The sequence below is a fragment of the Bombus pascuorum genome, chromosome 12, assembly GCF_905332965.1.
Source record: "Bombus pascuorum chromosome 12, iyBomPasc1.1, whole genome shotgun sequence".
Classification (NCBI taxonomy): domain Eukaryota; kingdom Metazoa; phylum Arthropoda; class Insecta; order Hymenoptera; family Apidae; genus Bombus; species Bombus pascuorum.
This window is the reverse complement of record NC_083499.1, coordinates 1,144,760-1,157,261: the sequence shown is the minus strand read 5'-3', so window position 1 is coordinate 1,157,261 and position 12,502 is coordinate 1,144,760. Positions and strand designations below refer to the sequence as shown.

Here is a 12,502-nt window from a genome sequence, read left to right as displayed (position 1 = left end):
AAAAAAATGGCGGCCGATCGAAGGCGGTGGCGTTATGACGCATGCCACACGGCGACGCTCAGCGTCCCTCGGCGGCGCCACCATCGACCAACCCCCGCAGTTCGATTGGAGACACCGGCCGGCGTCGACGGCTGTTGCGGAGCTCCTTTCACCTTCGGGTTCGCGTGTGTGCTAAAGTCTCTCTAGCCATCGTATCTTTCTTTCTTTTGTGTCGAACAACAACCGTGAGACTGTTCTGGACAGGTACGATGACCAAACGAACGTTTTCGATCGTTACTTTTCTCTGTTCTTTTCCCATCATTCTCCTCTGCCTTCCTTTTCTATCGCGGCGAAACGTTTTCTTCGTTTCGCTGAGATATCGTCTCAAGATTAAATCAATCTTATAATTGTAATAATATATCGCGACATATGGTGTATACGCACGATTCGTACGCGTTTAATATCACTAAGATTTGAAATATTTCAGCGGCAGTTTGCTCGTGGCGCTGTCGATCGTATATTTGCATAGTTTCGATTCGTGTGACATAACTATGGTTTCAAGCGATTCGATTGTGGTCGTTGAACTTTATGAAGATTAAGGAAGGTAGAGAGAGTTTAACCGAGGCTCACCACAGTTGATAGTTGACGTTTGAGCTTAAGTCATTCGGTAGTGTCAAGGAGAACCGTATTGAATTCAGATACATAGTTCTCAGTTTGCTTTCGAGGGTAGCCGCGAACGCTTGCGACCCGCCGCCGGGTTCGCCTTTCGATTTCGAGGTCTTTCCTACCCGCTTTTTACAAACACGTTATCGTAAAATTTATAGTGATCGACGTAAGTAAACAACAATTGGTTGTTTAAATGAGCTTTATTATTATTCTCTCTTTAATTCCAAATTTTTTATAACAGCTTCCAATTATATGTTACAAGCTTCAAGTACGTTCAATAATATAAAAATTAAATCTTCTTTAATAATTTCGATTCGAAGCCAAATTCCAATTCATCAAATTTTATTTTTAGACTTTTATATTTTCTCTCTTTTTTTTTGGACAAAAATGTATCTTTCTTTGAACTGTCTCGTTATAATATATGCATATCGATATCGATATCGATATGCATACGTAACCAAGTGAATTTGCATCGAATATCACCGGCAGAATAGAGTCCGATCATTTGCTGACGGGTAACAAGTACGGCAAATATCGGTAAGAGATCTCATTATGCGCGCAGTCGAATGTTAAACTAAAAAGCGAGGTGAAAAGAGCCCCTCATCCGATAGAGGACAGAGATGGTACATGAAAGGACGACACGAGCTTAAAAGTATGCGACCGTGTACCGCGTATATAGTCGTGTATTCGCGATAGTAGCTGGCCCGGCGTGCTTCGATGTGTATACGCTTTACACAGACGCTGAAAGTGGAAGGCGGACAATTGTCCACTTTTTGCGCCGGTGGCCGTGTTATCGTTGCAGTATACCCGATACGGTGTATACGTCTTCTTGACACGACCTCGTAGTACCTTCAGAGAATTTCGGTCGTATAACGTCCGTGTTTCGAGACACTTGACCGAGTGTCTTCGTACTGTCCACACGAGAGAGAAAGAGAAAAGAAAATACGGTAAAAGTACAAAAACGAAAGGAGTGTTATCTGCGTTATTTGGTGTTTTTGCATATGCAGTGCTTTTGATACGCGTTTTTTTCTTATTTGTATTGTAGAATCGGTTGTTAAAATCGGGGGAAGTGACCGATTCGGATCCAACGTGGATTTTTAGTGTGCGTTTCTACGCGACGGTGAAACTCGCGCGATAATCGATAGTCGATCAAGAAGTTGGTTGGTTGATTTCCTAGAAATGCGAAAGTGAACATTATCGGGGCGAGCGCGTGCATGTACATCGCAGGACGATGGCTGAACTTTGTGTTTGCCGATTTTTCGTGATCCTTGCTCATCTGGCGATCGTCTTGGTGCTCGCCCAGAACCCCATCGAGGAGAAGACCACCTTTGAGGCTGCCTTTCAAGGTAAGCGTTTTATCGATTGCATTTATCGATGGTTCGATGACAGTATAGACATCTTCCATACATCGACCGATTTAGTTCGAACGTGTTCATTGTATATTCTTACGATTCGTGTTCTTGTTTCTTTGTCGATTTATATCTAACGGCCGTCGTTGTCGTCGTCGTCGTCGATACTTGATCACGTTAAGTTAGCAGCCATAAAATAGAATGAGGTGCATTAATTGAAGTAGAAAATAAAAATTGAAAAGCTCGTAAAGAAAATGACTCCAGTTAAAGTTTTCGAATTTTAAAGTAGTAGTATGTTCTAGTAATCAGAGACGTGACTTGTAAAATATGAAACTTATTACCTATTCAGTGAAAATTGACTAGTTCTATGAAAGCGAGACATTTTTGACGAAAGCGTTTACGTGTTTCTTTTGTAAACAACGATTCACATATGGAGGTTGTTCAATCTAATAGTAACAGGGACAAAAAAGGATGTTGACATTAAGGGTTCTATCATATGTTTTTATTTAGTAAAGGACATTCGGTTGAAGTGAGATTATTAGATTATTTGTTAAGCTTTTCGAATTTTAAAATAATGAGTTATCTTCGTAGCTAGAGGTGAGTCTCGTAATACGAGAATCTTATTGTTCAGTGAATCTGTTGAGAGACAGTTGTACAATAGCATCACGAGTACTGCTTTCTCAAACAGTGACTCATATATCCAAATGATTCAATTTAATAACAGCAATGAAGAAGAAAAGAATGTTGATATTAAATACTTTATTATATGTTTGATTTTTTATTTTGTGAGGAATACTGAGTTCAAGTGCAGGTATCATTTTTTATTAATTCAATAAAAAAGTTTTTGTCCGACAAACAGTTTCAGTTATGGAATACACAACATTGTGACTTACTCTGTTGCTATATAATTACAAATATGTAATATGATAAATGCTTCGTTTAAATAACGTGTTGTTGTGTATCCAGTAACAATCAAAGAGTATTCTGTTGTCTTGGTAAAATACAAAAATTGACAAGGGTTGTCTTTGATACGAACTTTTCAATTAATGAAAATTGTCTTTATGCAAATGCGTAATACATATGTTCAGTTATGTGCAGTGAGCTTACAGGCTAGTAATTATGACAGTAAATATTACTGGTAAACGTTTCGATACATTAAATACATTTGTGTTACACTCGGATATTCATTAACATTTCATCGAGTGTTTTTATCGATGCGATGAAAATTTGAGCGCGATGCTTTTCAGAATTTAGCCAACAGCGAATCACGCCATTACGGATCCATTTGTCAACGTGGCTTTCCATTCGGTAGCATTTTTATAACGCATATATCCGCGCGTATGCACGTCGGAGTCGAAACTTAATTAACGTTCGTATATTTGCGCACGGGGTTTTGTCGTATAGCAAATGAATCCGTATTGACAAAGTCGACTCGAATGCATTAACAAATTTTCGAAACTATTCTGAATACGCAAATGCCAACTCCGCAAATATTGTAGTTAATGCAAATAGTTTGTATGAGAAAAGTGTTTGCCCAACATACGATTCGAATCTGTCGACCATTTTCATACGGATTCATTCCTCCGGTATACAGCATACTTTCTTCGAACGGTGTTGTCTATCGATGTGATATCAATCCAGCGATCGATATATCCGACGATGTTCATTAATACACATTTGTTATGAAATGGAAAAATATGCAACGCTTGAAAGGAAAAAGTAACATCTATGTTTTCGATTTTTCAACATTTCCACGATATTCGACGGAATCCTACGTATCGAAATTCGATCCAAACAAAAATATTATAACTTTTACACAGGGTATTTTTCGTCAAAATGAAGCCATATTTTTCTAGCTATATATGTTTGATTCTATGATTTATATCATTCTATGATATGACTTTGATTCTGTTCTAGCAGTGGTCATTTTTATCAAGATGGATGTGATTAGAAAGGAAAGATTTAAATTTTTGTAATGCGAGCAGCATTTGATATTTTATCATATGTAATCTAATGCTTCTATCGTTATTAATCCATTACAGTTCATTGTATGTATTCCATTATATATAATATTATTTAATTATATATATTATATAATTATATACATATATATAATAATAATATAATATTATATATAACGGAATATATATTTAATTATATATTATATATAAGTATACAAATATGATACTAAATAATTAAATATAATTATATATTTAATTATACATATTATATAATTATATACATATATGTAATAATAATATAATATTACATATAGTGGAATACATAAAATGCAATACAATATATCATATCCTATTGCTTACCCCTACCACGTTTTATGTATCATGTTACTGAACTTTTTGGTCAAACTCTGCAAGTATAGTAAACTACGCAAGTAGTCCGCATGACTGTAGTTCATACAACAGTTATAACAATCCTCTTCATTATCCATAATTTCTCGTTTATGATTCATATTATAGTTCGTGTAACTTCTCGTAAATATTTAATACATACCTATTATTTTTGGTCCTTGATTAAAATCTAATAGTCAGCGTTTTCTCAAAAATAACCTTATCCAATATCCACGTCGCAAGCGTTACGATCTCAACTTCTCGAACGAATTAAGCCCGAAGAGGTCAGCAGGGAACAAGATTAGCTACCTAAGAGCGTATCTCGAGTTTGGTTGAACTTTCAGTTAGCCATAGTCGTATACACGGTTGTCCTTTCGTGGGTAACAATGCTCCTTGCATTTTCGATTTTGGTTGCGCGGGATTTTAGCACTGGTACGCGTTGCAATGCTAGCGTGCCACGTATAACACGACAGATTGCGTTAATGTTAATGGCAAACTCGCGCAGGGAAGCCGCTCCCTTTGCGAGATCTCCGCGGGCCCATTTGCTAATAGCCAGAAAGCAATTAATATCACGGTCAGTTACTGCCCTTTAGACATCACCGATGCGCACTAAGTTGGTTATATAACGGCCAGGTCCGAACTTAGAAATATTCCCATGTTACAGTTCGCGCGTCATTCGTGTAATTCTGGCGAATCTTTGAATTCACCGACGAATATAAAGTCCATTTGTCGTTGCAGGACTTCATTGGCGAACGTGAATTTCAATGGAATTAGGACTTTTATGTATGTCGCAGAGGAATTGTTCCTAAAGATAACGATAAGGCAAATTACGTTATTGGAATTCCAGTTTGTTCATTGGGGTAATTTAGGCGAACATGTGTGAGGTAATTTTTGGAGTAGAAATCGTGTCAGTAACGTTTGCACTTATCTTGAAATAGATTGTACCTTTCGAAGTTAGTTCAGGTTCTAAATGTCGAAGTGTGTCGACAAGTTCTGTCATCAGATTTCGTTTATATTTGCAATTTTGTATATTTACCTAGGAATTTTCACCAATCGCAACAAATTGAAGAAGTGTACGTAGTCGTTGAAATATAAGTTATAACAAGATGGTGCAGTATTGTTGAAGAAATCAATTGGTAACGTAAATCGTTAACGTAAATAAACGTATTTTTTAGATTGATAGCTTTAGATTGATAGCTTCTTTAGATCCATATGGAACTTGTTCAATACCGAGAATCAGGCTGCATAAACGCAGAAAAATGAAAGACTCTATAACAACAAAATCGTCACATACAGGTATGAGATAATAAAAAATAAGTATAACAATTTTATCGACGACTTAAAAGAATTAAGACAATTGATTTTTTTTCTTTTAAAGAACAATTTATTGATTAAAGTATCTAATTTCTCATGAATCTTCTTCGTCGTGGGTCCAACCTTTTTTGACCATTCTCTAAACGATATCCAAAATGATATTTCATTTTAATTCTGTTAAGAAATCTCGAGAAATTCATTAACAGCATGAAGCTCGAAAGGAAAAATTGTTTCCAGCACGATTATTTTATTCCATTGTCTGAAACGAGCCAGTTACGACTGAGTTCGTTTAAAAGGGCGGAAAGGTTGTTCATTTCGGCAGGGGGTCGCAAAACGCGAACAAAAGAGTTATCGGTGAGTAGTCGATGTAACTTTAACGATTAGAGAAAGCGGCATTGCCCGGGTGAATTTGAACCTAGGGAAACAAAATCGGCGGCCGAAAACAACAGGAGAAAGGGCGCGTTAATTTACACAGTTGGTGCATTCGAGCGACGTAATTCTCTGGTCGAGCGGAACAATAGGCAGGGAAAGAAGAAAATGGATTAGCGATCGATCGATTTCGTCCCAGCTGTAAACAAAGGTGAATTATGTATTTTCAAGTACGAAAGCCGAGACGTGCCTTCCTTGAAACGAACGAATTCCAGCTCGTTCCGCCTTCTTGTTTGTTCGGGTTTCTTTATCGTGCTCCCTTACTTTGCTTGCTTTTCTCGTTTTCCTTCTCGCAGCGGGAAGCAAAAGGACAACGCCGTCCATCTTATTCCCCTCGTACTCTCGACTCTTTTTACCTTTCTACTTATTTTCTACCTCCTCCTCCATCCAGCTTTGACAACGAGGGAGTCAGAACGGGGAGCGGGCCAGTTTCTCTCGTCGAACATGATAGCAGCGAGAAGCAATCATCGGCTCGCAAATGCACTCGAGAAGAGTTCCATCGCCGTTGCCGATAAAATCTCTTATGAGGCCGGATCGAAGATGCGCGATAAAAATGTACTGGCGTAGGTGGAGCGAGCTGGGTTACAGGAAATTTTATACCGTAAGGTTCGATTTCGGTGGATGTACGCGCAGGGAAACCTGCTGGTTCTCTTCTTCGTGGTGGATCTTGACGGAAGCGGGTAATTGGACTGAGACTGATGGTTGTTGAAACTGAAGTACCATGTTTGGATTTGTTTAGATGTGGAGTTCGTTTAGATTTGTAACATGGAAAGATAGATCAAGGAAGAATTTAACATACATTGATCAAAAATTAATTCTTCTACGGATGATTTTATGAAAATTGTAGCAGCGAGTTTGAATTTGTCTAGGCGTGGAATTTATAGACCTGGAGTAGGAAAGGAAAGTTGTGGAGCAGATCAGGTGTATGCAAAAATTTATCATTAATTGACAATTAGCTTTTCCGGACATGATCTTTGAATTGCAGATGAGGTATAGGATGTATAGGGTGCCAAAGAAATACTTGGCGTTTTATTTAACAATTCGTTTATTAATTCGATTAGCTGCTGCTTCACAAATCTCGACTCGGGATTTATGCTGACGACTGCTTACTAACAACTGTTGCTGACAATTCATCTCTTAATCTGCTTTCTTCCCTTTTGTCATCTTTCGATATCCCACTACGCAAATCTTTGTTAAGCGTCCTCGATTGTAACGTCAACCACATCAGAGACCAGGCCGCACGTCGAGGACAAGGTGACAACCAGATGTCTACACATCCTTGCCGCGTACCCTCAATATTCTTAAGGACCCACTAAAAATCTTGGCATTTTCATAGTTAAGGTCCTTCAGACCAAAAACAAGCATCTTTTATTTCAAGTATCCTTTATATTTTTGCCTACTACGGGAAGATACGGGAAAGTTAGTTTTCTCACGTTCGGTATCTTCCGTTAACAACCTTCCTCACCCACCAACCTAAAAAATCAGCCAATTGACAGCGAAGTCTATTTCCCTCATTCTCCTAATGAAAACTTGTCTTTAACAAATCAGCTCTTTTCGTGTCCTTAGATCCACCTATCACTAGCTTTCCTCTGCCACAATATCGTCACTAAACTTCACTGATTTTCCAACTTTCGAACAGTCAACATCTTTTTATCGCGTTTCTACCCTTAGATCAGTTGCCTACTTAATTTATATAAAGCTATTAGAGTAAAGTGTAATTTATACGTGCCAACTCAGTGTATACTCAATTGTGATTATTAAGTGCATAATGAAGTGCAATAAAAAAGAAAGTTAATAGTTATGTTTCGGCTCAACCTTCTTGTTTTTTTATAATCTGAGTTGTGACTTGTGATTCTACGTGACACGATCGTGGTCACATATGCTTTCTTCCGAGTATTTGACGGAAGGACTAAATGGATATCGATGGCCCATTAGGCCTGTCAGCATTTACAGTAGCGGACAAAAGTTTAAGACGATGATTTGTAAACCGGATTACAAACATCTTATACGCATATTGTTCTTCTATTCGGTTTGTCTCTTTGGAATAACGTAGCTGTATGTTTGACCTTCGTAACCTCAGACAGTCAGTTGTTAAATACAAACAATGTAGGAGTTACAACAGTTAGTTACCGCCTAGCACTTGGAAACAGTGGACATTAGTTTAAGACGATCTGTGTAAAACGTGAGTACGAGTACAGTTTTTGAACATTTTGATTCTGGAATGTCAAAATCATTGTTTAGTGTACCTTTTATTGCTTAAAATTCATTTAGGTAGGAACAGACTATGGGTAAATCAAAGAATTTACTTGAAAACGAAAGGGAACAAATCGTAAGGCTGCGAAAGCAAAGTAAAACCTTCACCGAAATAGCAAATATAGTGAACAGGTCAGAAACAGCTTGTAAACAAGCTTGGTATAAATGTTTAAAGACAGGCATGTATTGCGATCAACCGAAAAACGGAAGACCACGGAAAACAACACCGAAAATGGATCGCCGGATTCATCGATTGAGCGAAAAGGATCGTTTTCGTAGTGCAAATAATATTGCTGCGGAGATAAACTATGAAAACGATACACAAATTAGTGCTAGAACTGTTAGGAGAAGATTAGAAGACTTTAACTTAAGAGGACGAAAACCCCAAAAGAAACCACTGCTGAGTTCTAGGAATCGAAAAAGACGACTTGCATTTGCTAAAGCTCATAAGCATTGGACAAGTGAAGATTGGCAAAAGGTATTGTTTTCTGACGAATCGAAATTCAATCGCGTCTGTTCTGACGGGATACGGTACGTTAGACGTCGAATTGGCGAAAGTTTGAAAACACAGTGCGTTTTAAAAACTCTTAAACATGGTGGTGGCAACGTTATGGTGTGGGCGTGTTTTTCTCGAAGCGGCCCTGGTCCGATATGTCGTATCAATGGAATTATGGACCGTTTTCAATACAAGGACATACTCAAGAACACAATGTTACCTTTTGCACGCAACAATATGAGTGATGATTTTATTTTTCAAAATGATAATGATCCGAAGCACACGGCTCGGGTTGTGAAACAGTTTTTTCAAGAAGAAAATATCACCGTGCTGCCGTGGCCGTCGCAATCACCAGACATTAACCCAATCGAGAATTTGTGAAGCATCATAAAAAAGACAGTACAAGGTTATAAACCGAAAAATTTAAATGAACTTTACTCTACGATTGAAACAGCCTGGAATAATATTACGGTAGATTAATATAAAAAATTAATAGATTCTATGCCAAGAAGATGTACCGAAGGGATAAGAAATAACGGATATTGAACAAAATATTGAATTTAAACAAAAATTGTGTATATTTTTTAACCAAAAATTAATATTTTTTGTATAGTCTTAAACTTTTGACCGACGAAATATTATACAGATTTCGTTCCTTTTTTATAACTTAGCTATTGAGCAAAATATCAAAATAAAATTTTTTTTCTAAGTGTACAAACAAATGTACAATTAGTTAATACCAAAAGTAGAACACCGTATTTATATTTTTTATGGAAAGTAAATCAATTATTTATTTCTTCCATTTCGTCTTAAACTTTTGTCCGCTACTGTACGCTTTATCGCGGCTTTGTTTATGTTTCGTCGGTTTTTCGTAAACATTCTTCCCGCGAACCTAGTGCCGCTACACAGATATTGTTAGTAGCTGGATGTTGGTGATTGAAACCTGGAATATGGTGTTTAGACTTCTAACTTCTGGCTTTGGACTATGAAAGATCTATTCGGAATAAATTATTCGATATATAATATCTTCTTGATATTCGATCTGTGAGATTGCATACATTTAGGCATTATTATAAAATGTTACAAATGAGACATTGCGCTTCGACGTATAAAATAGAAAGTGAACACGCGTATAATCCATTTTTAATCTCCATCAATCAGGCTTCAGTAAAAGGTCGGTTGTCCATTGTAATTTTTACGATTCGCAGTTGTATATTTTCCGATTTTATTTTAGCAAGTGTAGTTGTAAATGATGGCACGAGTTAATCGTGTAGAATCGCGAATATCGCCGTCAATTCTACTTGCCCCGATTCTATCGAATATCTGTCTATATTATCCATATTTTCCATATTTTTCGATGGAAGTGTACGAATATTTAAAAACGATAAAAATGTAAAGAGAAGTGAAATATGACGCGCGATATTTACTAATCGTGTTACCGAGAAAATCTGCCTTGAGAAAAATTGAATTGATTCCTCCCGATGATGTTACGTGTCAGCTTTGTAATTGTACTTATTGTTGTCTATTCTTCGTTTCGTTTGACGTGCAATAAAATTCGTTATAGAAATGTGATGGAAAGCAAGTTTGCCGAAAAAAGAGTCGAAATTTTTGCATCTTCAAATTCCCCACTGCACTCGCATCATCACGACTGATGACCAAATAAAGGAACTGGATTTAGAAAGAACGAAGAGAGATGGTCGTTATTTCTCTTACGAAAGCTATGTTTGGTAATGTTCATGTTTGCGGCTGCATCGGTTCTTTATGCACGTTTCAGGTTATGAACGGGACGAGTGAATAATGGAATAGGCTGTTCTAAGAGAATTTAAATTGCGTTCCGCCGATGGCACTGTTTCGCGTTCGTTGCGAGGCGCATCACAAGCTTATAGCCGAGAACTCATTTGACCTTAACATGCTTGCTGGGAATGTAGTCTGAAACTACAAATCATTATGTTCCTAGTTCTTCGCCGGTGAATATTGCGTTTCTTCGATCCGATCTGAATTTCAAATATAAAAGTAGTTCATCACTTACGATATTTATGTATGTAGGTACCCCATGGGAAGGCCGTTAAGAATAATTGATTACGGCATGGACGTGATGCTATTCCTATTTCTGAGATTTGAGATCAGCCATCAAGTCATAGTAACAATTCCATCATCTTTATTCGCACTAGTAGTGATTGTAACGTTTACTCGAAAATAAAAATAAGTGTTTGAACATTCAAGTGCTCTGGTATATCACTATTTATGTAAATATTTAACCATAAGAATACACGAACATCAAGTAGAATAATCGATATTGCAACAAATAAACTAAAAGTTCCAGGTTTAAATATTCGAGCAAGTACTGAGATCCTCGAGCGATCTAGTACCTGAATAACCTTAAAGTAATCAGCATAATCGTAGATATATCTCAAACGTCGAACGTCAAGTCCAAGTACATAAAGAGGTTTACAAGACAGGTAGCAGGAAATGTTTGCCTCGGAGGAAAATATTTGTGCAGGACAGCAAGGGTTAATCTATTTCAATTATTTACTATAAACCACTACCGGTTCGGAGGATAGAACAGCATACGAGATTAATGCCTCTATTCAATTATTTAACACATCATCTCGGTTCGTTTGGGTCTATTTACGACTCAACGTTGATTAATGGCTCCGCAGCGAGGATACATTGTGGCACCTATGGATCGTATCATAGAAATACCTATTAATCTTACTAAGAACTGTCTATTGTACCAAACAACAGTTTGCACCGCGTTAAAGTAGAACATGATACTTGGACGGTATTCACAGGTGTACGGTAACGTTTGCTCATGCTATAGTCACGTGGACAATTCGATGCGTGAGCATAGGTCAACTTCAACATTACCGTGCATTGCTACTGACTGCATAGAGTCAAATAGGTACGTAGGTCAAACTTAAGGCAACGGTATACACAGTTTGCGTTGCTCATATACAATACATTGACGTTTCGCAAACTGTATACAGTGTACGCACAGATAGCATATATACCTTTTGATTGGCTGATTCACGTATAATCTAGATGTCTGTGATCAATACCGTTATCTATTTTCGTCAATGACTAGAAGCCAGCATTTACTTTATCGAGCGAAAGCGATGATTTCGTTATTTCACCAGACGATTTGACTATGTTATAACTTTTGTGTATGGTATTCGCAGAATATCGGCTGTTTCGATAGTTATATATAATTGTATAAATTCCGTCTTTCATTCAACCACTGAAATTATAAATCATAAATAAATAGGTAATATTAAGCAGACTTAGATGCAGATATTAGAGTTAGTCTTTATTCTAATTTAATCATTACATAAAGTACTACTATTTACATCTATTAGACCTCAAACTTATAAACGTACATCGTATGTTACTATTACTATCAAATTTTGTTATATTTACGTTTCGTCCTCGTATATTCTACGTGTGTTCGATACTCAAACTGTCTAATCCTCTCAAACCACAATTTAAATCACGTTAGTATCTATCTAGTGTTTGACACGAAGAAGTAGATTCTTCTATATAGAGTTTCACCTCGTCCATTATACGTACATATGTATATCATAACGAATACCACGCTCTGAATATTTCATATACTTTTGCATATAAATTTTTGCATCTTTGCATCTTTAAATTCCCATTAATGTATAAAC

General features: G+C 37.1%; 1 protein-coding gene across 2 annotated transcripts in view; it reads left to right on the top strand.

The window, feature by feature from the left end:
- The first annotated feature begins 89 nt into the window (after positions 1-89).
- The window catches only part of LOC132912450 (pikachurin-like), a 248,715-nt gene continuing 236,302 nt past the window's right edge, over positions 90-12,502 (top strand). The window contains exons 1-2 of one of the 2 annotated variants that reach the window (XM_060969867.1): positions 90-243; positions 1,823-1,991. In XM_060969867.1, coding sequence (XP_060825850.1) covers positions 1,877-1,991 — 115 coding nt within the window. In that variant the 5' untranslated portion in view covers positions 90-243; positions 1,823-1,876. Of the gene's footprint in view, positions 244-1,746; positions 1,992-12,502 lie in introns of both variants that reach the window. The other variant, XM_060969866.1, reaches the window with a different exon arrangement.